The following is a 27690-nucleotide window of genomic DNA, read 5'->3' as shown; positions in this document are numbered from 1 at the left end:
TTGACTCAGGCACGTCTTGTAATAACTTGTCTTCTGAATAAATAAATATATAAATAATAGAAGACCTCTTGGAGTTTGTATTTTGTTTTGCTCAGCTCAAAAGAGTAGTGCAAAAAGTGTGTGCAGTGGAAGTTCTTCTAAACTTGTCTCAGTCAAAAGAGTCCCTACTGAAAAGGGCTGTGACTTCTTCTTAGGGAAAGTGGCCAACTTTTTAAGTATTTAAAAAAAAAAATCGTGTCTCTCCACTTCAGAATCAAGCTGAAAAGAAAAAAGATGCAACTCAAAATGTTGCTCTGAATATAAATGGAAAAGTTGTGAAACAACAGAGATGAACATGTCTCCAGTTGCTGTGCTCACATGTTTATATTCTCCCTTTGAGTGAATTGTTTCCGTGGAAGGAGTTTGTTCGGATGAAAAAGATAGCGTTCAGTCGACTGAAGGAGCGCTGCAAAAATATTCATCTCAGCCAGACGTGTTACAAAAAGATGACTCCAAATAAAGTCAGTAGGTAAATATTCCAGGATACGTAAAACGGGCAGAAGCATGATCGTTTAAATCATGATTCAGTTCTGGATTATATTTCCATCAATCAGCTATTCCTGGGATTTTAGGATCTCAAATGATATACACAGATTATCAGGAAGGGGGTGTCCCAATAATATAAAACCTATTTAATACTAAGGGTTTGAATGAGGATGATTAATAACCTGTTTACAGTGTCTCCATCTCCATTTCTCAACCATCTTCAGCTTCTATTTCTTCTCCTAAAAATGAAGCATCACTACAGAAAGTTGTTCCAGTACAGTAGATCTACTTCGATTTAACCCTTTAAACAAGTAAACTAGCTGAAACCTTTGACCTAATCACTTGAACCCAAATCTGATCACACTTTTTTTTTTGTTACCTCTACATCCTTATTTGTAATCTTATATTGAGGCTAATTATTGTAAATTACGCAATAAGTTTGCCTCCTGAAATGTACTGCTTATGATACATAGATAAAGTTCTGAATTCAGACACTAACTTATAAACCCTATTAATAACTGCATAACAATGTTTCTAGTCAGTAATTTCGAGCTTCCACATTTCAACTTTAACCAAACTTAAAATCCATTTGCGGCCAAGAATTTCCAAGATGCCAATTCCTTCTGGAAGAAATCTCGGAATCAGTTGACGAATGGCCATATAGACTGATAATTCGAGCACCCTAGCTTCTATTGGAGTGGCCTGCGGTGGGAGTTGTTGTCTTTCATCCACATGAGCCAAAAACACAGAAAAAGGCACCAACTTAAAAATAAATGTCAATAGTTTCATAGTGTTTTAGGGGACATACTGTACATACAACACTGACATTACTGTCATTCAAGGTTGTTGTTTCCTTGAGTCCTCTCTCAGATGTTTAATCAGCAGCATGTGAACAAAGTCTGGATCAAAGACAGTGTTGCAAGGACAAACAGCAAACAGTGCTACGGTCTTCCCACGAAAGAGACAGATGTTCCTCCAGGTAGGCTAGCACGCACGCATGCACGCACGCACGCACACACGCACACACACACACACACACACACACACGCACACACACGCACACACACACCTCAGTGAACAACGAGTCATTGCTTATTGAGAGCAGCATCTCCTCACCAGAGTAGGCGGGAGGTAAATCAGATGGAAGAAGCCAGGGAGCCATGAGGGGCAAAACAAACAGACAGACAGACAGACAGACAGACAGACAGACAGACACATTTCATATTGCATTTTAATACCCAGCACCTCACAACCCAGGTATACATGGAGCATGCTCTGATCCAACCTCTATCTTTATCCTCTATTAGAAAAACACAAACACTCTCTCAGTCTCTGTATGAACCTCACCCATACATGCAGGTACCTCGAGAAAACTCATTTCAGATAGCCACTGGCCTTGAAACGCTGAAAGTGAAACACAAAGAGGGTCAGAAATATACCAAATATGAGGGTGTAATGGAGCTGTGGAGACATTAGCCCTCTTTCGAAAAAAATCCTTTTCTTACATAAACTATTTTTTTTTCTCTCAATATGTGAGGAGAAGTAATAGAAAAACACCTCAGCTGTGATATAACTTCAGAGTGCTGTTAACATTTTTTGTTTTTTTTCCCCGTCTCAGCTTCAGTATGGTTTTTCATCGAAAAAGCTGCAACACTAGTCCTTCAGTAACCCTTTTCACATGATTGATTGATTTTTCAAGCATGTGCATGAGGACACAAATGTCATGAGAAACTGTGCAGCTTGAGGGGTCAGGTATGTATACTCGTTCTGGTTGAAATATCTCATTTTAGAAGCATATCTGAAAAAAAAAACCCCAGCAACACTGACATTTGAAAAAACGTTTGAGAAGTTTTTTAGTTTATTTTTTATAATAGCATTGAAGGTCACACTCAAGCTCTGCTAGCATTGTACATTGAGTATGTAATAGAGGTAAATATAGCAGACCAATGTTTCCGGTAGACTTGTGTTTTTCTTTTTTACTTGCATTTGAGTCAAATGCTATTCAACAGCGGAAATACCTATGATACTTTAACTAACTTTAAGACAATGGCTATTTTATTAACCTATTGATGCCTGAATTTGTTTCCGAGTATTAAAACCTTTTTTACATGCGTTTCTGCTTTCAAGTATATGATAAATTAAGGTGAGAACGTTTATTTGAAAACAGCACATAAATAGATATTAAATAAAAATAGCACATACATAGCACATCAAACTGATGTTGTTCTGTCTCCGACTGGTCCATGAAAATCTAATGCCTGCAGAAGGTTCCTAGGTATGTATTGAAAGTCTATCCACCGGCAGTGGAGGAATACAGACACTATTTTGGCTGCACTTGGAGCGGAAGCGGTTTGATGCAAATTAGCAAAAATAGGCATCAAGGGGTTAACATAAGAAGCCACATAAAAGCATATATATAAAACAACAGTATGAAAGAGTGATTTGGCAGCATTGACTCACTCAACGATTGAAACCTTTTTCATTGACCTATCTGTTCAAACATCTCTCAGCTCAAACAATCCCTGTTTATACTTCAATAATCTATTTAAGAGACATTTTGCTATGTCATGGTGTGTCATGACAGGACAGGCATGGATGTATCTAATATGTTAATTATGGCTGTGCTATGACATTTACATACACCAGCTAAAGCTCCTTATGATGGGGCATTCTTGTTCACGATGGACTCATAAGGAAGAAGTCATCATGATGCCTTTAGTCCTACCTGTTTCTTTTCTGTTGTTGCAAGTCAGATAAACAATTTAACTAAACTGAACTCTGTGATCACAATGCACTCAAAATGAGCTTGACATTGACATTGTGTGGATGCTATGGACTAAAAAGTCAGACACATCCACAGATGAATAAGATGAATCTTTTTTCAACAGTGCGTTGAGTCAAAGTAAACCAATAAATGTTGCTGTAATTGTTTAGGCCATGAGATGAAAACAAAGATATTCAAGGGAAAAGAGGTCACTAATTAACTGATATAAAAGGACTAGAAAAATAAACCACTGCATCTATGTGACCTCTGTTAACACAACAAAGAGTGGTACTGTCTAATTGCAATTAACTTGATGTTTGAGAAGAAAAAGAGGTGCTCACAAAAACATTGTTAAAAGCAGTCTATGTTTTGACTGTGACCTCTGGGTGGACTTGTCTCATTAAGAGACAAGACTTTGGCCCGTCAGCTTGGGATCATTTCTGCACTGTTTGAGAAAAGTTCATGATTCTTTTCAATGCAGTCTCTTGCATAAATTCAACCTGAAGATTCTTCAGACTCGTTTAAGTTTGGTAGTCTGTCATCATTGTCCTCAAATATGTGTTTTATTGTGTTGTATTGGCACTGTGCATCTGTTTGACGAGTTTCAATCCACCATTCTACACGCACTAGGATAATTGCAACAGGAAGAAAAGCAGACACAGACGTGTTGCTTGTGATGGATTGCCCTTCTCCCACAGGTTGAAGATTTTAATCTTAGGGGCATCCAATTTCTTCCCTATTTTTTCATGTCTTTCCAAATGGATTACTGGGTGCATGGAAGCAGAAAGATTTGACTTGGAACTTCAACAAAGATGTAATGTTTTATGTTTTTCATGATTTTCATTCCAAAATGCTTTTAATCTATTTTTGGACAGATGTTGCTACCTGGCAGTAGTAACATCTGTCCCAAAATAGGGTTTGAAAAACAGCTGAATGTGTAGTTTTTTTTACAACAGATATTATGAATAGTCATAGAAGAAAAGCACAAGTACTGTCAAGAACATTATTAATGGCTTGACTCTAAGCAAGCGTTTTAGTAATCCATAGCAGCATAGATGTTAACTAGCATAAAACCTCAGCATTATGTAACTGAGGCAGCTTAACGGAATTGAAACATTAATTTAATCATGAACCCCTTTTTTCTTCTTTCTGTGAGAGCTTCTATTAATTTCAGATGTCATCCATAGACTGTATAAAACATTCACAAAGTCTGTCAAACATTAATTTCTGGGGAGGCTTTTTGAAGCTCCACCACCTCTGTGGCCATATTGGAAATGCCTAATCCAACTAACTTCAGGCTAATCAACAAGCCAGCAAAGAGCTGGAAGCTGATTTGGTATTACTGTTGCTGTAAAGAAATCCCCGCCACTCTTTTTCTATTTACAATGCAATTGTGTTATGTATCACAAGTTAGAAACTTGCTAGATTATTTTAAATGTGACTTTTACTTCTTCTTTTTTTCCCAATCATGTTCGTGACAACTACGCCGTGACAAAAAGTGACCAACTATCCCGCCATGGAAAAGAGCTAATCTGCAGACATTAGCATGGTGCTGAAGTGAAGCACTGTCACAACAGCAACAGGTATCAACAGAATCACCTCCTCTGAAGCCTTTTGCCTACACAAAAGCCCAGGAGATTTGTTTTTCAAAAAAATGTCAGTTCGATTTGGATACAGAACTAGACGAGAAAGAGTGAAGCGAGAGAGAGAGAGAGAGAGAGAGAGAGAGAGAGAGAGACAGAGAGAGAGAGACAGAGAGAGAGAGAGCGTGAGCACTTGTCGATATACTGCACAGACCTCATTGAGCCAGTTGATCCCCTTTTCACATAAAGTACTAAGCCTGTCATTATGTATTGTATTGTGTATTTACAGTACAGATTTTTTAAATACAAACTGTCATGGTTATACCTGTTGCTGTCATGTGGTGCTGTGTTCCAAGCACCAGGCGCTGTGTAGTGTCTGCTGCGCTCTGCTGCTGGCATGCAAACAGCTCCGTGCCGCGAATGTAATTCATGATATGAGAGCTTCAAATTCAATGTTTCCTCATTTTACAGCAACCTTTTTTTAGTGCAGATTTTACAAATTGCATCGTCTAAATCGGCGGGCTGTCTTTTTTCATTTGACTAAAAGCCTAAGCGTTCCCAAGTTACTAGTTAGTAGTTACTTTGGGTTGCGGTACCAGTGCAGTTGCCTTTTAGTCTGTCTGAACAGTATGTGGGGTGAGAAGACTTCATCTGTGGTTATGGCGGTTACCTTTGTTCACCGTCGTTGACTTGTTTTTACTGCAGTTATTCCTGTTTGTGGTTAACACGAAAGCTCGAGTGTCGGGCATATTAAATATCTTGGCAGTTAAAATGAACCCATCTCGCTCCTCATCTAGCTAACATATTCCAAATGAAAAAAAAAACATGAAAACCTGTTTAAGCAACAGGATTTAAAAGAAAGTGTTGGCTTCATTTTTATATATTTTTGATAAATCCACTTGACAATTAGAAGTGCGCTTACATTCAGCATGTTTTTTCTCTTGATCCCATCTATAATTCGGTTATAGCTCCTAAGTCTTGTACTGATTACATCTCTCCTACCCCGTTTCCTGTCTCTGCCTGTATGTTTGTGTCTTTGTGTTGGCTCTCTGAATCAGACAGAACAGGTATCACAGCGTATATGACACACAGTACGTCAGTACCAGCATGAGTCTGCTCAAACTAACAGCTACATGAACACACAGAAGTCAAAAATGTAGACACACACTAGATATTTGTACTACTCAAAAAGCTCACTCAATATCAGACAAGCCTAGTCTGTTTCCGTGGCAAGCTCTGCGGGAGCTGTCTGGACATTCTGATTGAAGGAAAATCTCATTATGGATTAGCTGTGAGCAAAAAAATATGATTAATGCCAAGAGGGGACGATGGTTCATCCGTCGCCACATTACTTACATCCGTATGCTCACAGATAGTGTCCCAGCAGAACCAAGGAGAGTGTGGTTATTAGATACTTCCACCCACTTTAAAGAAATGACCAAAATGAGCTGGTGTGCATGAGGGAGTAAAACGATGAGCCAACCATGACTCAAGGTCAATTTTCACTTTCTGAGAGGAGCCTGGATGTGTGTTTTAAAGTAGTTACATGTGAATGAGGATTTTTAAAAAGGTTTAAGTCGACAACTTTCTTCATATAAGTTATTTTGTGTGTGTGTGTGTGTGTGTGTGTGTGTGTGTGTGTGTGTGTGTGTGTGTGTGTGTGTGTTGTAAAAGAAAGGCAGACATTGACCTTGGGAGATGATGTCATTTCTTTGTTGAGAGCTCCTGAGGGGTATCAGGAGATGTCTGACACAGTCGGTGAAAGATTTGCAAGCTAACCAAATGCTGACAAGGGTCTGCACAGAAACAGTTCAGGTCCCTGGTTTTTATTCGATCATGGATAAATGTCTCATGGCAGCACATTCTATATATAGCGAGTCCACTATTGAGGATGACACTACAGTGACGACTAACGTAAAGTAGCAATCCTTTACAATATAGTGCGTATTTTTAGAGCACTGAGTCAGGACAGAGAGGAGAAAATCTAGCTGTGCCATTACAACTATTCACTTAACTATACAACTTTAAAAATACTAACTAATGCATATACTCATGATTTAAAAGACCTTAACATCCTGTCGGAGGCATAGACTGTCGGGGGTGAAATTTGACTCTTCGATTATGTTGCTGGAACGACGCTGCTCCAGGACTTACCGGGCCTAAGCACGGTTACCTCTTGTACATAACGTCATAATACAACATATGCATAGCTTTACGTTTTTATGACACAGGCTCAGATTACAAGACAGGTGGACTCGAGATTTTTTATTATATTTTTTTTAAAGAAATGTGCAGTCAAGTCCGCATCCCGCACATCAGAGAACATGACAGCTACTTTACTGACTTTGAGGCCTATTTTGAGTTATTTTAATCAGACACAGCCATAAATACATTTAAACAAATGAAAGGGACGTGTCTGCACATTGCGGAGAACGACACAGAGAACATGACAGCTTTGAGCCATGTTAGTCAAAAACAGCCAGAACACCCCAGAACTTTTACCTGCGTGCTTGTGCATGAACTGTATCATGCTGGAACACACCTCTCTGAAGCGTGCCGGGGCCTACGGAGCGATCACACTGGTCAAACGAACTAGACTTTAGGGGTGAAGCAAGCCAGTGATCGCTCCCTTAAAAAAGAATCTTAAAAAAAGCAAAACTGTAGAAGTTTCACATAAAATAATTAATTGAATTGCTGGACGGATTACTTTAACATTGGAGCTACATTACAACATATACAGACAGATCCAACCACTTCGACAGCTAGCTTAAATGTTCAGACCTTTTCGCTAACAAAAAAGTATCCGTTAGTGAGTTTTTATATTCAAACAAATAGGTGGCCTTTACATAATGTGTTCACTTGATTATCATCTATGTTCATTTATTACCTGTAATTGTCTAATTTATATTCATATACAGTAATAAGAAGACCTTTTGAGAGCTTAAGAACACGCTAATTCATGAAAGAGTGATAGAAATAAAAGAAACCCTTTCCCATGAACTCCAGCAGACAGATGGGTCATGTAATGAGAAACACAGATGAGACTCTTTTTTGATCTGTGAAACAGGATGTGTCTGTGAGGTCGGGCCAGGCTGCAAGGCCTGTCAATCAGCCTGTGGCAGAATGAATGATCCCTGGCCATAGTACTGGTCCACTGCCATTACCTCGATGATATTTCTCCACTGCTAAATGTCACATCAATATTCGCTGGCCGCTAATTAATCTCAGCTTCAACAGAACCTGGTGGCGTCTCACATCCTGTTGGAATACAGATAGCGCCATTGCTGAACCCTCAGTTGTGCCACATATTGCCCGGAACAGTCATGTGGTGAAGTTCAAACACTCTGCAGCTTCATGCATGCTTTATGACTCAAAATTGTCTGAAGGTGTCACCCAAAAAACTTTGTTGGCGAAGACAGTAGCAGCACAGCTGGACTTGATTTGATTTCTGGCAGAGGGTACTTCAAGGATGGATGGAAAAGGAAACCAGTTTTCACAGGATGTTCTACAGGAGGATTTAAGTCTGCTGTTTTCTGAGCTGTGTGTTGGAGGTGAATGATAGCCTCAGAGTTACAAGGATGACATGACACGGGCAGATGATTACTAAAGACCAACAAGGTCAAATGGCTCAGTGTCACTCCTGTTGCTGTTCAGAGGGGCACAGGTGAATTAAAGGGGTTTATGTTGTCGTCTGGTCAGGGTCCACTGGTCTTTATAAAAAAACGTCTTAGATGTCAAATCACAGCAATTCATGAAATTCACATAGCGTCTACTTTCTTCTGACGTCACACTTAGATGTATCATTCTCTGCTTCTTTACTGATCAGCACTGGAAAAAGATAACAGATCTAATGCTAACGTTAGCTACAGACTGGCTGAATACTACTGAAAATCAGATGTATAGTTTCATCTTGTCATATATTCAATAAATAATCATTAGCTAGCTCAAATGTTCTTTCCCTTGGTATTTAAGCCTTTTGTCTCGCAAGGCAAGGCACGTTTATTTATATAGCACATTTCAACAACAAGGCAATTCAAAGTGCTTTACACAAGAAGCATCATGACAAAAAATCCAGTATTGCTTATTCTGAGCGATGTATAGGTTCTTAAAATCATGTTGGGTCTGCTTATAACAAACGACTAACATAAGTAATCAGCTCAGTGTGCACACTCATTTTATTGCTTTAAAGTCTGTGTGACTGTTAAAGTCACACAGACTCTTACGTCCTGCCGGACACAGATTCACCTACTGCTCTTACTCGTACTGAAATGAATTCTTAATAATCCACCTCGGGACGTCTCCCCGAGGATACGAATTCACAGTTTGATCTTATCTGTGTCGAATCACAGCTCAGAATGCTGGCTCAGACCTCCGAGACACAGCAGCCCATTAGTCCTCACAAGTCACAACGCAAAACTAATATTTCTGTGACATATCATTGACTTTTGTAAAGTTTTATCTAATTCTCATGTTGAGATGAAGATCATTTGCATGATTTAATTTCATGCTAACCTGGTGTCATTCTGAAAGGCTACTGTTTGATGTGTGGCCTTTTTGGGCATTCAAACATTGATTTCATGCATTTGTGGTGGAAATGTCATTTCCTAAAAGGAGGTATCCGGTGTTTTCTGCAGCAGCCAGTATTACGGTAATGATGATGACCATCTTCAATGTGATTCTTCCAGTTCTCCACAGTTATTTTGCTCATATTTCTCAAACACTTAAGTCTGCAATAAGCTAGGAGCTCTCATGTCCACACACTCAAATACTGAGCGGTGGGGTTAACACTGACTGGCATCTGCCTGGAGATCATAATGATTCTAGTGGAGTTGAAAGCATCAAACATGTACAGGGGTTGTGACTTTTTAGTAGAAGTTTTCCATCAGAATCCACATAAGAAAAAAATTACTTGCTGTATTAATGTGACTAGTCGGCTGTATGACCAACAGTCTGTCCTCTTTTGGAAGCCTGTATAATATCATTTCTTACATCCCCTTTATAGCAACAAACCTAGAGTATACTTTCGTACATCTAATCTGTCATTCTGTGCATGATGGTCCCGAAAAGAAGGGAATGGATGCTATTTAGAGCTAAATCTAACCAAGCAAATCATATGGGTTTGGATTCTCTGCACATAATGTACTGTGGAAGTGCTACTTTTTTCCCTGAGGAATATATTATACAAATGTTATTTTTTTTCATGACACTGAGGAGTTTTAAACTATTTAAGGCCCCAGGTGATCCAATAAATCCCATAGTAAAAGCTTGTTGCTAAAAACCAGACTGTAGTCACAGTCCTGGAAATTTAAATTCGCTGAGAATCAGAGAGCATAAAGCATGAGGGGACCTTTTTGGATTTTAGAGTAGTGATTTTCTCCGTGGTTCAGATATTATACAAGACTGCAGCACAAGCTCAGCTCTTACCTGTCCTACATAAACCAGCAGTCTGGCATTGAGAGGGCTCTCATCAGGACTCAGCCAGAACTCAGAGTTATCATCAGACGATACAGAGAACTGGAAATCACCTGGAGGGGGAAGAGCATGATCAGAGTGTATGTTACTTTGACATGATATACAGTATATGATCTCAGTATAATCATGGTAGCATCAGAGGACACCAAAAAAAAAGATTCATAGGTGCAAAAATATATCTTAAAAGCTCACCAATACCGAAGGCCTCAGTTTCTAATCCTTACATATACACTGTGTTCATACAAATAAACACCACTGCATGTTTAAGGGGTGTGTAAAGCAACCATGCACACAGTTAAGTGTTGTAAAAAACAGTCATATTTTAGCATCAAAGTTGTCAATTTTTTCTTTCTAGATCAGCACATTGCTTGGTTTTTAGCCTTAGATGATGCAAGACTTAAGCTGTAGCCCGAGAAACGTTCTCTTTTATGTTGCCCATAATAGTTGCATATCATTGAACTGTGGCTGTTTCTCATCCTTGTAAAGACTGACATGATCAAATCTGAATGTGTTGGGTGTGGTTGAACACGTAGTACGTAGTGTGTTATGCAACAATACAAAGAGATTATTATATTGCATGGAAACTCTGTGAGAAGTGTTGCATTTTCAATACTAAACAGCTCTAAAGCACTTAGGTCAACCTTGGCTGTTTTGTGTGTGTGTGTGTGTGTGTGTGTGTGTGTGTGTGTGTGTGTGTGTGTGTGTGTGTGTGTATATATATATATATATATATATATATATATATAGTATTTACACATATACATATATACATTTAATATATGTTAAATATACCTGTATCTCAAGGTACAGGTACTCAAGAAGAACAGTGGATATGTTTGAGATAATTAAAATCACATGTGTGTCTTTATCCTGTGTAATCTTTATCTACTTACAAGCATTTCCATGCAGCTAACAGTTAAATTACACTCTATCAAGCTGCAATAGCACCCTAAAGGTTGCATTCTGCATTGAAAGGTGAAGGGCACTTGTTAGAGCGCTTGCAGGAATCCTGAGGATAGCCTGACCTTTGACACATCAGCTGGAGAGGGCCAAACCACAAGCAAAATCTACATAAAAGACTGAAATGAACACTAATCGAATTAATAAATTCTTATTTTGCAATTTGAGTAAGGGCACTTGGGTGTAAGGTTTTTTTTCAGTTACCATAGCAACTGGTCTCAATGATCTATCTATGAGGGCAATGAGATTTAGCCGAGAGATCACTGGCATTCAGCCCTAATAAAAATGTGAATATCCACTATATTCGTAGCTCTCAGGCATTTGGATTAACAGGGCTGGGGAAATTGTCAGCGCTTATAAAGAACACGTGCTCCAAGGTCTTCAGCCCCCAAGTATTGGCGCACTAATAAGATGAGCTAGTTACCATCTCTGTAAGGGTGAAGAAAGCCAAATATTCTCAGGCCATAGTTCTTCCACTTCGGAGCCACTGCCAGCTTCTTCACTGTGGTTCTTGTCTGAAATAACAAGCAGGGATAGATTCAGGCCAGACATGCATCCGTTGTTGCATTAACAAATAGAGGGGAATGCAACGTCAGTTATTTTACCCAACCCACTAATTGACCATTCACTAACCCAGCAATTGTCCAATCAGGTCTTAGCAACTGTAACTAGAAAAGACAGGTCTGTAAAGAGCATGACATTTATATGTATCCTTATGACTTGACAAACAGTTCGACCTACTCTGTGTAAAAAGAAACAGTTTCAACACGTTCTTTTTAAGTTCAACAAAGCTAAAAGTGTAAGACATGTATAAAACACATTTGACTAAATGAGTAATTAATTTGCTTTCAAAAATGATCCAATCTGGCAGGAAAAGAAGCTATCCAAACTAGTGCATCATCTCATGCCAGAAAGAAAACAACAGCAGGATTTCTGTATGACTCTTCCTCAAGTAAAGTACCTGCAGCTTTAAACTTCACAAGAATTCTGTCTCATGTTAACTTCTCCGATGATATACTGTCATTGTAAACTGTGAGTGTACTGTGCCAGAATAGAGAGCCTTGAAGGTGTAGGAACAGGAACTGGAACTGGGGAGCTCAGTCTTCTCTTTAACACTTACATGAGGATAGAGAGGGAAGTGCAGGTTCTTTCTGAGTTGGGAAACAGAGGAGCCACACCAGTCCTCAAATACATGAAGGTTTGCCTGGCCCTTGTACTGCAGACACACAAACACACAGAAAGAGGAAACAAGTTAGAGCATGCAGAAAAAACAGCATTACATTTCCTATCTAACAGGCAGGTTAACCTTTAGTACTTCCCAACCTGAGTGCAAGATTGACAATTTGACCGGCTGGCAGCCAGATAGATTTCTGTGCTGAAATGTACTCTTTGTAATTCATGTCTCTGCCATGCAAGAGACATGAATTCTTGGAGATGTGGGAAAAGCTACAAAGACTTTCAAATGTTCTCACTATCCTGGGTAAGGAAAGGTGACAGAGAGCTCATAAGGAGTATCAAGGGGGAAGTCTGTGAACTGAGCGTGTCTGGAGCAGTTTGTCAGAGCTCATCCCTTGCCCATAGTCTGACATTTGTCTGAATTACACAGGGAAATCACAGGACACAGCAAGGACAGATGGTGAAACCAGTCTGCCTTGGGGTAGAGTTCCCTCACACACAGATGCACACACAACCAGGTCTGCTCATATATGAGGAAAAAATGACTCTCCAATGACTTGTGTGTCAGACTGACACTTGGAAATAAGCGGTCTTGGGCCACAAACCCTTACATCCACACATGTTCTCATCCCTATATAGACTGATATAGGGATGAAACTATGTGTTAAATATGAGACACCAATCACGGGGGGTGGTTATATCCTACAAAAATATGGATGCAGCTTAAAGTGCAGATGCACGGTTTAACATCGGCAAACAAACGCGTGCACATATGCACAACAGCTTAGTGTCACTCCATAAGCGTCTGTCTCAGTTAATGATTTGCAAACTCTGCAAACTTTTCGTCGCGGATGATCAACCAGCTACACCAACATGCATCCACACACTGCACCCACACATGCCCTGCTTCGACGCGTGACAGCAGTCCCAGCAGGCTGCCACTGTAATGCTGCCACAGATATTCAGAACATCACACAGAAGTTGAAGCAGAAAGTGGATTCCCACTGAATGGCTATGAAACGATGCAGTTGGACCTCCTAGTTAGATCAAAGCAAAAAGCTACTTGATTTGATGAGTGTAGCTTTTCTGTGTGGAGAGGCTGCAAGCTTTGTCGTCAACAACTGTGAGCTGTCAATCAATTGGGCAAGAAGGACCACAAATCCTGTGGTGCTCTCGTCAGTGGGATTATTGGGTTGAGATAGAAAGGTGAACACCTCAGTGGATGCTACTCTGTAGCCCATGTCTACATTTTAAGTTAGAAAGATGTTGATGGAGGGTGTCATGCTCCTTCAAGTACCACACAGGCATTCTAACAGATGGCCTGACCCAAACTGTTTCATTCCTCTCCCGTCGCCGGCCACCTACGTGCCCTGCACACTGACAGCAGCAAGGCAATTACAGCTCATGCATCAACCATGAGATATTTCTTGTTGTGCAAACATGTCAGTCCGGAGCAGTGAGACCCCTGACTTTAGATCTTAAGATTTGTATCGACATGCATCAGAGAGAGAGAGAGAGAGAGAAAAAAAAAAAAGGACTCATGCAAATGCAAATGTAAAATAGAAAGATACTGGGATTTGCTGGGTCAAGAGAGCCAAGTCAAAGGGAAACGGTGTGTCGAAAAGATGAACAAGAATATCTGATGTTTAAAAAGGGGGGAGGCAGTGAGAGGGAGGTTATAGGGATTCAGCAGACAGAGCTTTTCCCCGTATAAATATGTCTTACGTAAAGCTTTTAATACATTTCCTGAGGGTTTAAAGAACTTCCCCTTTTGCGACCTGGTCCGCTCCTCACTGCTCCTTTTGTCTAAAAGGGATAAAAAAGGGTAGCTAAATGGAAATCTGATTATTCAAACACAATATCCCAGTGTAGTCGGTGGAGAAGCCAGGGCTGAAAAGTTGGCTTTTTGCCAGGGGCGCCTGTGTATAATTGGCTCTATTTGGTGGGTGACAGCACTGTGAGAGGTCTGTCTGTACTCTGGCCCGAATAGAATGTTGAATGGCGAGAGAGGGAAGTTATTTGTTCTCCCAATTCTCTGACTTCACCCTGTTATCCTTGTGTTTTCCCTGTTTGGGCTTTTTGGGAGAACTGCTTCAGTCTCTGTTAAAGCCTTCAGTGCCACTATCCCTAACTCCTCTCTCAGACTTCCCCTCCATCTCCCCCTGTGTGCTGTCCATTGCTCTACTCTCTGTCTCTAGTTGTTCTGAGCTCAGCTGTTGGCTGCCACTTCCCTTTCCTGTCTCCTGCTCCTGTTGTTTGTATATTATGGAGTTAGAGTTGTGTTTTTGTTACATGCGTGAAAATAAACGATCTGTGAGAAAAACAATGTATGAGAGAAAAACTTTTCATAATATTTGAAACTTAAAAAAAAAAAAAAATTTGACAGAAAGTATTTTCTCATAGAACATAAACAAATGTAAATTTGACATTTTTAAAATTATTTCTGAGAAAAAAAAATCTCTCTCTTAAAATACTTTTGTGAAATACAGTGTGAAAGCATTTTCTTAAAAAAAAAAATTGTCCCTCTCAAAACATTTTTCTTCTCTCTCTCAAAACCTATGTCTCTGCTCTCGAAACAATTTCTTGCTCTCACGTCAGGTTTTGGTCTCAGCATGAAAATAATGTCATGGGCGGGGTCATGTTCTTATTGGCCAGTCGGGTGAAAATCGTCTTGGGAGTTAAACTAAATCATTACACCATTGTCGATCCACTGGCATCCACCTGGACTTTTCATTTAAGACAGTAGCATAAAGAGCAAAATGAATTGCTATTATACGTATGGTTACCTCAGTTGTGTGTGTGTGTGTGTGTGTGTGTGTGTGTGTGTGTGTGTGTGTGTGTGTGTGTGTGTGTGTTATACAAGATAACTGTGCGATGGCAGCTTGGGTATTTTGAAACAGTCTTTGCACATCATGTCAGCTCACATTCACAGACAGTAATTGGCAAAAGAAGAAATGAAGTGAGTATTGTTGCCTTTTTTTCTTTTCTACTCTCTTCATTTGTTATTTTCTGATTCTTACTGGGAAAAACCAGAGACAGACTTCAGCGGCGTCCTGTTTACAAGCACAAGCTTTCTTATCAACAGACGAGGAAGATCACAAAGTACAATTCACTGTACCCTCACACAATTTGTGAAATGTTCTGCCAGCTAAATGGACTAGTGGCAAAGCTGCATCAGACAAGCTCAAATCAAACTAACATGAGCTGCCGATAAAAGTCACTGAGCCAATCACAATTTCCTGCCTTTAACCTAAGCACGAATCCCCCACAGGTTTAAATGACGAGGGCATGCACTATGTGATTCTGTGAGGACTTGAGATGGCACAAAAACAAGGCATGAGATACACCATCATGTCGTCACATCTTGTCTAGAAACAAAATGCCCAAATAAATGTTAACCTAAAAGCCAACCTTTTAGCTATTTTGTTTCACATCGCAATATATTTCAGCAAACTATCAGAAGAAAGGCATAAAGGCCCTGACACATCAAACAGACGGAAAAAAATTAATGGCGACAAAGGCCGCCTGTGGTGTCGCCTCACTTCGCTTTCCGTCTTATCCAAAAAGTTGTACGAGAACACACCACAGCGACTACAGTCGACGACTGGAGGTCACATTTCTCCAACTAATACTAACAACTTCAAAATAAATTGCTTGGAATAATCCCATTCACATACAACATCTCTTCAATGAGAGAGTCAGTAGCATAAAAAGTTCCACACAAATAGCAAACAGACCAAAATAGACATGAATTAGATCATTTCACCTTGCCTGTTTAAGACAGGACTGTCAAGCCTCGTCTTTGATGTCAATGTTTAGGGGACGTAATTGTTACAGAGACGTAAGGGGGGAAGTCGTCCTCCTGCTGAGCCAGCAAGGTTGAAAAATGGCGTCCCTGTACATTGCGTCTGACAGAGCGTAACAGCAGGTGTGTGTGTGTGTGTGTGTGTGTGTGTGTGTGTGTGTGAGTGTGTGTGTGTGTGTGTGTGTGTGTGTGTGTGTGTATGAAGTCGGCACTATTTGTTTGCAAATCGTGCCGGCTGATTTTACACACAGCCTAACACAGTGTGAAATCAAACCCTGGGATGACACTATTACACCTTATAGAGGTTTAATGTAAAAGTACAAAGGCAGAGAGAAGTCAGGAACTTGTCACAGAACCACAGCAGAATCTAAATGCAAAAAGGCCTTTTGATCATGTTTAGTTTATACTCTTTTTTAAATTGAATAAAAGACTTAAAAAAGGCCATCTTCTGGGAAAAGTATTAAGTTCAATTAAGCATTACATAATAAAATTGCTTAAAACCTATCCTGTTAATAAACAAGCTTATACGGCCCACACAAAACAGGTCTATGAGGTCTGGATACCTTTCTGTTATAGGTTTGTATGATATTGTTTCTTCGTTCTTTTGCTTTGTGAATGAAGGTTTTCATGGTGATTGTATTTACATTATTGTTCACTTTTTTTCTCACTTTCTTCTGTTCTTGTATATTTTGCAGACCCGCTGCATCAAGTGACCCTGCTCTTGCATTCACTCCTGTGAATTCAGTGTCCTATTGCCCACGTTCTTGTCATGTACTCAAAGTGGCAGGCTGCTTTTACTGCTATGCATACTTAGCGTGTTTCTTCACATGATCTTTTTTTTTAAAGCATTTCATGATGAATTTAACGAGAGCTTCCTCGTCAAAGAGCATCACACTTTGCATGAACTATATTGAAGACTACATCAATCATTTGTTTACATGTAGTGGGGCTGGACTAGATGACTGCATCCATCTAATCACAGAGTTCTCCATCAAACCTGCTTCAGTCCAACAGAAAAGTATGCAGACATCAAAACTCATTGAAAGACTCTTTATGATTGAGCTGTGGGACAAATAAGCACTCACACGCCATCAGTGTGGAGATTGGGATTGCGGGATCGTATGATGGTATCTTGTTACACGAGGCTTGAGCCGGTGGTTGGATGGTGAGCTGACGCAGCAGTCTTGGGCACAAAGTGGCTATTTGTCAGGCTAATTGCTGACATGAGAAGGCTAAGACTAAAGGAATTAGGCTCATATTCAGAAGGAACTTCAGTGAAGTGTTCTGTGTCTCCACTGATGTGGCCATTACTTGTAAACTGCCATTTTTGCTGATGTACATTCAACGCACTGATACAAGAAAAAAAAAAAGTGGATGACATCTGATAGTCTGTAGTCTCTCAACAAACAGAGCAGATCAGACAGTTGCAGATGAAATGTGATTCATCACATGTAATTTGGACTTTTTGTTTTAAAACACGTTTCCATGAAAGTTTGCAGAAGCTTAGGCTTTCGAAATCTGCGTTCCTCTTCAATAAAGCAAAGATTGTATGAATACAAGTTACGACATAAGCTGCATGCAAACATAGTTATGAAAATGATCTGATTTCTTCCCCTATCTTTGCACAAACTAATATCAGGAATAATTACGAGATCAGAACAAAAAAAAAAACATTTCTTAAAGCAGCTCCTGATAATACGTATAGAGAAACTAAAACATTGAGCATTCATGAACTTGAATTCAACTGCAATGAAATGCTCATTTTTAGAGACAATTTTTTAAAATATTAATATATTTCAAGATTAAGGTGTTCAGGAGCCAAAAAAACATGATTTTATTGCATGTCCTCTCATCAATGATATGTATACGTGTGTGTGTTTGTGTATTTGTCTGTGTGCATATTGAAAAGGAACTAGGAGGAGGAATTTGTAACTCCTATACTATACATATAGGAAATATAGAGTCCTTTCAAATGTGGCTGCAATATGAGAATACACCTTAAAATATGTTTTAATGAGTACATTTCTCATTGCATTGTGAGGTATTCAAGGTTCGGTAAGTTGTAAATATTGAATATTTTGGTAGTCCTAGTGACAACCTGTTAACAAACGCCTGATTACAAACTTTTGGACAGTGCTTTGACAGTGTGATCTTTTTTTTTCTTCTTTTGGGTTTCATTTGTGGTTTGCAGTCTCCTTTGAGCCAGAATCCTTCTTATCCTTTCTCTTCAGCTTTGTCTTCATCCTGTTTCATCCACACTCATCATACTCCAGATTTAGTCCTCTATATAATCTCAGGATGCCACATGTTTCAGAACAACAGAGCACCTATAGCACTGACTGACATTAAATAAGAGGGGGAAGAGAGAGAGATGGATGGAACACGGAATGCCATCTGTCAAATGTGGTGACAGTAGTAAGGGGGAAAAAAGCCAGGATAGTGAAATGACAGGTGCAGGGGAAGAGAGCTGAGTAAACAAGAACAAGATGTTAAAAATAAAATATTATAGAAAAGACTGCTCTGTTTAAGAGGCTGTCCTAAACAGCATATTAACTGTGTTGCCTATCTGCCTAGCACAAATTTCTTCCACATAATCTCTGTGAGCTTGTCTTAGCATATCTCTGTCTCCAAGGTTTCACACTATCTACTCTCTCTCACCCATCTGGTGGCCCTATCAAACAGAGAACAAATAAGATTCTCTTTATTCTCCCCCTCTCCTCCTCCTCCTACGGGATGCTGTCTCCCTTTTCTCAAAAATCTGGTGCAGCCTTCTGCGCTCCTGCTGGCAGGAAGGCGCTGACAAATGGCCACTCGGCGCAGGCACTGACGAGCACTCGCACAGACTGACACTGTAAATCCCCCCTTGGATAAGAAAAGTGTGACATGATGTTCCTGGCAAGATATACAAAAATACTCAGTCTATATTTCCCATACGTATTGTAAAAGAGGTACGGAATTACAGTTAAGTGTTTATATGTCGAAACCTGTCACTTACTGCCATTTACCTAAGCGTCATTGCTAAAATGTGTTTAAAGGTCACATATTATGTTCATATTCAACAAGTTTAAATAAGTCTCAGAGGTTGACAAAACATGTCTGTGAAGTGTCTTGTTAAACATCCACTCTGACCCTGTATCTGCTCATGTCTTTAAACCCCTCTATTACAGACCGGCTCGGAACAAGCTGTTTTTGTCTCTGTAGCTTTAAATGCAAATGAGCTTTGTCGGTCCACAATTCTCTTGAAGGACTTGGGTGGGTCAGGCTTTCTTGCTTCATGCCCTAACCTCTACGGTGAGAAGGCAGAGTGTCACCACCTAGGGGAGAGGTTACTGCCCTTTGTGATGTCATCAAGTGAAAATCTCCAAACTGCCCTTTTAAAGCACACATTTTTTGAGAATTAAAGCAGGCAAAAGACGGAGAGGATGGACTTTTTGGGTGTTTTAGACAGACTAGGGACACATATTAGTGCTGGAAAACCCAGGTTAAATGTATTTTGCTTAATATGTGACTTATTTGAGCACATTTTTAAAGTCTCTTTATCTGGATTTCTAGAGGGCATTTACAGTGTTTCTACATTTAAATCTGTTTCTGCATGTTATTGATTCAGGTAGAGGAAAAGAAAAGAAAGCAGGATAAGGAGGTAGGGTATATGGGGAAGAAAAGGGTTCAAAAGGTGAAAAAGGTTATTTAAAGGAGAGATTGTGTGAGGAGATAAAAATGGAAGACAAGGATCATATGATCTAGATTCTAGCCTCATCAAGTACTGTAATGAGGGTTTGTATAATCTGCCATCTGTCCCACAATTACATGCATTCTGTCATGCCAGGGATATAACATGAGGGGGGTGGATGTGGATATGTAGCATTGATAAACGTGAGAAGAAGAAAGAAGACAAGGAGATTTTTTTTTATTTTTTTTTATCCTCGACAAGCTGTCGGTCACTCACCCGCCTGTGTAAATGCAATCATATTTATACCTCCTGTTTATCTATTTTTTTGGTTTCTTTTGGCAGAGTGATAAAGGAAATAAAGAAAGAAAAAATTACAGAGGGAAAGAAACAGAAATCACACATCTTCTTCCTCTTCAGCCTTCTCCCTCTGTCTATTCAAAACGAAAAGATTTGAATCTTCCTCCAGTCTCATCACGTCTTTTTTTACATACATGAGGAGCCAGCTGTGACGACTGCTCCAACTTGATGTTCGTTGTTAATCAGTGATCTACAAGAATGCTTTCCTCCATCTCCAACAAACAGCACTATATGTTCTAAAACCTAAAGAATATTTCCCTTAAGATCAATATCTATCTATCTATCTATCTATCTATCTATCTATCTATCTATCTATCTATCTATCTATCTATCTATCTATCTATCTATCTATCTATCTATCTATCTATCTATCTAGTTTTGACAACAAATCCAGGAATAAAAGTTGATTTATGTCTGACTCCTAATATGTGATAGTTACTCTTAAAGACATCATGAACTCCCCTCTAATATCAAAGTCAGGATGAATTCAGCGTCACTAATCCCGCTTAGCATCACTTTCTCTTTGCTCTTGACAAAATAAAAAATGTTCATTATGCTCAAATTCTCTCTGGATCCTGTCAGCTTTGCTCCAAATGGCTGTTTATCCCTTCATGCCTGAGTCTCAAACAGCAGCAAGCACTTTCTCTCTCTCTCTCTCTCTCTCTTTTTCTCTTTCTACGAGATCTCTATCCCGTGTTGGTGTCCTTGACATGCTGCTGTCCTTGAGAGACAGAAGATGTCCACTCCACAGCTGCATACCAACGCTAATCCTGAGTCACCCCTGGATCTGATCACCAGCTGGAAATCCTCTTTCATCACAAACAGTGGCTGAAAACAACAATTGAAAACTAGTGTATGACCCAGAATATTGTATTTCTTTGTTTATATCTCTATCTCATAATGATTGCACTTATTAGAGGGGGGAAAAAATCTGATCTAGATTGTTTTAGTTGGCTTGCCTGAATTCCACGTGACCTCTGCTAGTCTGTGGCAGCTGCCATATGGCACCGCTCTACCCCCACCAGCCCCAATCTACGCCTCAGACCTCTGCCATCTTGGCTGTTCACCAGTAACACAAGTTAGTGCTAATTAGAACCGATAGCTAGTGAGCGGAGCGGAGGAAGAGCGGCTGACAGCCTTGGCTTCACGTAGCAGACGAGAGAGATGAGAGGGTATGAGATTTTTTGAGAAATACATGTTTTTAGAGATGCTTGACATAGTTGAGGAAATAATGCTGGATCAGCAGAATAGTCAGAGGCACTAAGTGACATGTTGCTTTATGAGTGGGCTGGAAATAAGTCAGAGTCATGGCACGTTGCCTTCTGCTAGTGAACTTTGATGCTAGTCATGCCTAATGTAGTGTAAAATGTGGTTGGTGAAGATGTTAAAAAATGTATTACCCTTTTAAGGCTGCTTCACTTTTCTCAACCATTAATAAGAAATAACGTTTGGTCAGTGGAATCACAGTGTGTAAACACCTGTAGTGTTAACAGTTCACCCATAAAGAATGATAAAACAAAATGCAAGGAACATTTTAAATAATGAACCATCTCTTTGAAGCCAATGACACTCATTTACATTTGTGCAATTAGGCTCCCTGGTCGAGATGAGGATAGTTTGTTTGGCTGCAGTCCTCGTGCAGCTTTTAAATATTATTGTGGCTTCTCATTTACTAAGTAGCGCATGTTAAATTATGCCAAAAGCATAGTCCACGGTATAATGCAGGCCATTCAATATTCAGGCAACAGATGTTTTTTAGGCCGGATGAGATTAAGAAACAGATATGAGCCACATATGTCGGCTTCACAAACAAAAATATCATTTTAGCATATTTAACCTGATTCATGGATTCATGCGTTGCTGGGGTATAGGGGGAGGAAATGCAGGGCGAACTTCAAAAAACAGCTTGCATTGTAGAGTCCACTAAAATAAAAGGACATATGCTGTGACAATATCAGGCGCACACTGTGTTCAGCACCCCTGTAATGCTGCCTTGTGCAGAAGATTACATTCATGGTGTTTTGCAGAAGCAGCAGGAAAGCCATGGCAGTGAATAAAAGAGAATCGAATGGAAAAAAAGAAGTCAGAACAGCTGCAGTCAGACCGATCAAGTTAGGCAAAAAAAAAAAAGGTACGCTAAAGTCATTTTCATTTTATGTTTGCTCAGAACTGTGCTGTCTGCAGAGATAGTTCAACTTTACCCCAGGTAGAGAGCAACTAATAAATCATATTTTTCAGATTAAGCTTGTAGACATACACAGACAGACACGTACAAAGGCACACACACACACACACATACACACACTCACGTCTACACACAGTCCTTTAATTAAACTCAGCTGAACAGGTTACAAATCTAGAGCTGCTTTCCTTATCACTAATCCTCTGCTTAATTGCCCCGTCTGCTGCTCCCTTTGTTCACGCGGGTGTATAAACTACATCAGTAAGTGAGCTGAAAAATTAGGGTGAGCTAAATCAACTTGTAATCTTCGCGTCAAAGTAGCCTTAAAATATAACCCACTAATGGTTTTGGATGAAACATTATCATCCCCGCTCGCATAATTTATCTTCATAACCATAAGGCACATTTTGTTCTTCACATGAAAAGGACCAGAGAATGACTGGATCTGTCTTTGCCCTCACATATCAACTTTATTTAGGAGGACAGCTGAAAGAAAATGAGAGTCAGACAGCTGCTTGCTAAATTATAACGCACAAAGGCAAACACTCAATTATAAAACCAGTGATGAAGCAGCATTCACGAAGCTGTTTTCTCAAAGGTTCCCTAATGAAACATCAGTGCCTGAGTGTGCTGCGTTGCCAGGTTTAGCTGACGAGTCACATCAATAGAAAAGTAACTGAAGGCCTCAACATAATAATCTTTTATGTGCCTGATAGACTGAGGTTAATACAAGACGATGATTAAAAGTGCAAGCCTCAGGAACAAAGGTGAACCTGCTGCAGTACCTCTGGTTTCCATGGCATTTTCTTGTGTCGCTGGCTGAGAAACTTCCGGATGTGGGTGTGGTCTCTTCCATCAGCCCCTCCTGTGATTGGCTCATCATCCTTGAAGGGGGGGGAGGAGCAGAAACAAGGAAACAGTTATTCAGTGAACGACACAGAAAAGAGAAAATTGGAGAAAAACATTGAAATTGATGGTGGTTTTAAAGGCTGAAAACATCGATCCACGTATACAAGCATCCATTTATCACTGAGGACTGACCCTTCTTTATATGTCGAAATAAAGTAGCATCATTAGCTGAAAGCATGGCTCTTTCTCACTTATGAAAGGACTATAGCATGTACTGTGCATAAGACACAGTTGAGAGTACCACAAACATAAACAAACACCCACGTGTGGCCAAGAAGTCTTCAGCTTATATCGCCAGAAGGCTACTACTAAGACCCTGAGGAATCTTCCCTTCACCATTCATTCCTAATCCAGCATTTGACTCTCCAAAGCCCTAATCTCCAACAAACTCCAACCATCCAACCTGTCTGCCAAGATCTCCTCTCCAGGGATCCTTGAACTCTCCCCTGATCTGGAATTAAGCCCGACTGTCCAGCCAGAGCACTGCAGGGCTCTTTCTCTGCGGCCTGTTAAGAGGCATGTTAATGCTAATGCTGCGGTGTGACGGGCAGGATAGTAACACAGCAGAGCAAGTTTCTTGGCCAGCTACAGGGAGATGAAGGGCTTCAGGGCTCCCAGAGGAGGAGGAACGGAGCTGCAGAGCTGCTAAATGAGTGGCAAAGCATCATCCATTTAGCGGGGATGTCAAACAGAGGAAAACCTCCACTAAGACACACTGGGGATGTTTTTAGCACCCCTGAATCGAGGCACTTTTTTTTTCAAGTAGCCACCTGTGTTTTATATGAATTAGGGGAGGAAAAAGATTTATTTTCAGAGTGGAAGAGGTAGAAAGATCGAGCTGTCGGATGCCAAGCCCTTGATTACTTTTTAACTTCCCTGGGAGAGAGATGAAGGAGGAAAGGGAAGGTAATAATGATGAAGAAATGTGACAACAGACTCCTCTTTTCTTTTTTTTTCTGACACGAGAGAGGTGTAAAAGTGTCCCATGTTTGTCAGTGCAGCCAAAGAAACATCAACACGCTCGAGCACAAGCCTTGACTGACACAAACAAACACTTGAATCGCACGGGGACCCATTCAGTCAACCACTCACTGTAATATTCATCTTGCAGCTGAGTCTCTAGTTAAAGTACGGCATAGTTAATTAGAGAAATTCAAAGCATAGAGATGTAACAAGTATATTTTTCCTTCCGGAGGCTGATACCTGAACCAATACAGAGACTTGAGCTCTAGTCGATACTAAACCGCTCTCAAATAGCAAATGCATTTTATAGAAATACTTACTGGTAGCAAACACAGAGTTGGGACATTTTGCTAACAAAAATTGACATTACAAATCGCACAACAGTGGTCATCTTTCAAAAAACATTGTATTATAAATGAACATAAACAAGCTGCTGTTCTTTTTAAGGATTATGTATGACCTTTTCATTGACAGGACAGATACTGGTAAAGAGATAAGAAATGTAGGGAGTGGGAATTACATGCATCAAACAGGGTCAAGAACAGGAATCTGTTTTCCCACACGGACAATCGGGGCGGCTGGGGCTCAGTTGGTAGAGTTGGTTGTGTGTCTGTTGGGGGGCTCCTGCAGCAACATGTCCGATGTGTTCCTGGGCCCTGAATTGCTCCCGCTGTCATTGCATGTGAATGAATTGGATTAGTTACTTTTGATAGTTACTTAACATATTAGCAGTCTTTGCCATCAGTGTGTGACGTGCGGGGAAAAAGCACTTTGAGTAGTCAGAAGACTGGTCAAGCTCAAGTCCATTTACTAATACACGGGCAGGCCTAAGTTAGGTGAGCAGATTAAAGACATTTATGAACAGCCAGGGGGAAAACAAAGCACAACAGAAAATGCATGTGGTACTCCGATGTTTGAATAGCCGACACATGTGTCACACATGACTTAAAAGGATCATTTCTAGTTCCAGAAGACAGCAGGTGATCAGAGATCAGTTAGGATTTGACACATTCAACGTATAAGCGTAACGTATCTGTTTTTACTTGAAGTTCTGCAGGCGTTTCTGTTCTTGGATTTCACATCACTGCAGTCCCTCATTAACACTTTGAATCATTGAAAGTTATGTCTGAGGTGTTGTTTCCCTGTCACAAACAAAGCATGGTGTTGCTCTCACTTTCAACCAGATTTGGACCTCGGGCTATCTCTGTGACACTGTCTCTGTGTGCTCACCAGCAGCCAACCAAATCACTAAGAGCTTGTTGTTCCTGTCTCTTCAGCTGGCCCCGCAGTCAGCTAATCAGCTTTCAGAGTTAGAACAGGTGTGATTACCGTTTGGGTGATAAAGAAAGATTATCCGTGTAGTTGAAAAAGCTTTGCGATCTGTTGTTACTGATTGTGATTTAACGAGACAGAGGTTTAGAAATAAGATGTTGTCAACACTAAAAGAGCAAACTCTGAATCACTGCTTGCTCACGGGTTTCCTTAAGCGATGGCTCAGCTTGTTCCACCTCGCAGTCTGCTTATTGATGCAATACTTAAAGGTACAATTCAACTCATTGACCCAAGGTTGCACTCCATCCGTCATCAGCTGCAACTGTGTATTCCTCTGTTACGTGTATTGACTTTAAACTTTGGCAAGATGTATAACAAATAGGTATTATATTTGCTGTGACTCATTACTTTAGAATTACAAGCTCTAACTTCGAAGCAGATTTTCCTGGCAATGGGCCCAGAACTGCTTTGTGATGTTGCATTGATAATTAAAGTTGATGCTAAGGGGCCTGTCAGATGGCCTATGCATTCAACATTGCATCAAGGCAAACCACAGAATATCAATCACACTGATGAGTCGGCCTATTTATCATATGTTTACATTGCTTTGTGACTTCCATTCAAATTGAATGACGATTGGACCATAAACAACGTGCGTGTGTGTGTGTGTGTGTGTGTGTGTGTGTGTGTGTCTGTGTCTGTGTGTGTGTGTGTGTGTGTGTGTCTGTGTCTGCTGTGGGAGCAGTGCATCAGAGACAGAGTGAGGGTGGGGAGCGTTTAATTACAGCTAAGCTAACTTGTTCCATGTGTGAGCACGCATTGTGGAGCTGTTAATCTCAGAAGGATTGATTGATGGATTAGCTGCCAGATCAGTGAGCTCTGGTCGCTGATATCCATCCATCCATTCATCCAAACAGTCAGAAAAAAATTCCCCCAAAAAAACAACAACTCTTGTTGGTGCTCGGCTCCCTGTAGTCCAAAAAAACAGACTCCCAAAGAACACAATTCAAATGGATGACCTTGCTGATCCAAGCCAAGGGAAACAGCTGGAGCTAGTGTCCTAGAATACCAATGACTTTAATTAATCTTCCTTATTAAGCACAAACAAGCACCCGTCTGCAGAAGGGGGAAGTGTGGGGGTTAGTGTGGGTGAAAGGCAAGAGGAGACAGAGCAGAGCAAAAAAAAACATGCCGCTTGTCTTATAAATGAAAAAAGGACGTGGAGTACTAATAAATTAGTTGGAAAATGTTACACCAATAATCAGTATTTAAATTCATATCAGACCCCGGTCCCAACACAAGGATCCAAGGCCTATGCCTGCACCAACCACGTTCCTCTTGACCTCTAGATTCCCAATCCCCAGCCACACAATTCCTAACTTTGTTCTCCTCATTTTTACTTTGTCATTCATGTCTTACAAGCTGTATCTTCACATACATTTTTTTTTTTTAACTATTCCATGTAACAGCATCGTGCACGCAGCGCTCATGCACTCACCCACCCCTCTCTTGTGATTTCAGTCTTTATTACACAGGTTGGTCATTTTAGTGATGTACTGTTAGATTTCATTTACTTCTTGGTTTGTGTGTGATTTTTGTTGTTGTCTATGTAGTTGTTGTTACTTTCCTTGGGGCCATAATTTCCCAGCACAACGCTGTCATGTTCTTTATGTTAACAGGAGAAAGAACAGGAAGTCTTTATTGTCACTGTTAAAATCAATAAGATTAAGAAATAATAATCCAAAAATAATTGTATAGCACTAAACACAAAAAGGAGAGCCATGAGCCTGTGCTTTCGCGCATGACGCAGCCCTCTTGAATAGAAAAGCCATAACAGGAGTTTTTTTTTGTTTGTTTATTTTTTCTTTGTTTGGTTTTCAAATTGTAAAAGAAAAATGACGCCAGCGCTTTCACAACTTTGATTCCGTTAAGCTCAGACAGCACTGTAACAGCCCTGGGACATCCATATCAGTGTTCAGCCACATTCAATGTGCAAGGTGATAGCCTTGTGGAATAATTACCTCTTTCCCAATTTCTCATCCATGTTAACTG

At 40.2% G+C, this 27690-nt stretch overlaps 1 protein-coding gene across 1 annotated transcript in view; it reads right to left on the bottom strand.

Moving 5' to 3' along the window:
- The window catches only part of b4galnt4a (beta-1,4-N-acetyl-galactosaminyl transferase 4a), a 151830-nt gene that overhangs the window by 43861 nt on the left and 80279 nt on the right, over positions 1-27690 (bottom strand). The window contains exons 3-6 of the mRNA XM_079347004.1: positions 23280-23378; positions 12425-12520; positions 11729-11819; positions 10297-10397 (exon numbers count right to left, since the gene is read on the bottom strand). Coding sequence (XP_079203130.1) covers positions 10297-10397; positions 11729-11819; positions 12425-12520; positions 23280-23378 — 387 coding nt within the window. The remainder of the gene's footprint in view (positions 1-10296; positions 10398-11728; positions 11820-12424; positions 12521-23279; positions 23379-27690) is intronic.

Source organism: Symphodus melops (assembly GCF_947650265.1).
Source record: "Symphodus melops genome assembly, chromosome: 6".
In the NCBI taxonomy this organism is placed as follows: Eukaryota; Metazoa; Chordata; class Actinopteri; order Labriformes; family Labridae; genus Symphodus; species Symphodus melops.
Note: the sequence above shows the minus strand (reverse complement) of the source record. Positions and strands in the feature narration are given on the sequence as shown.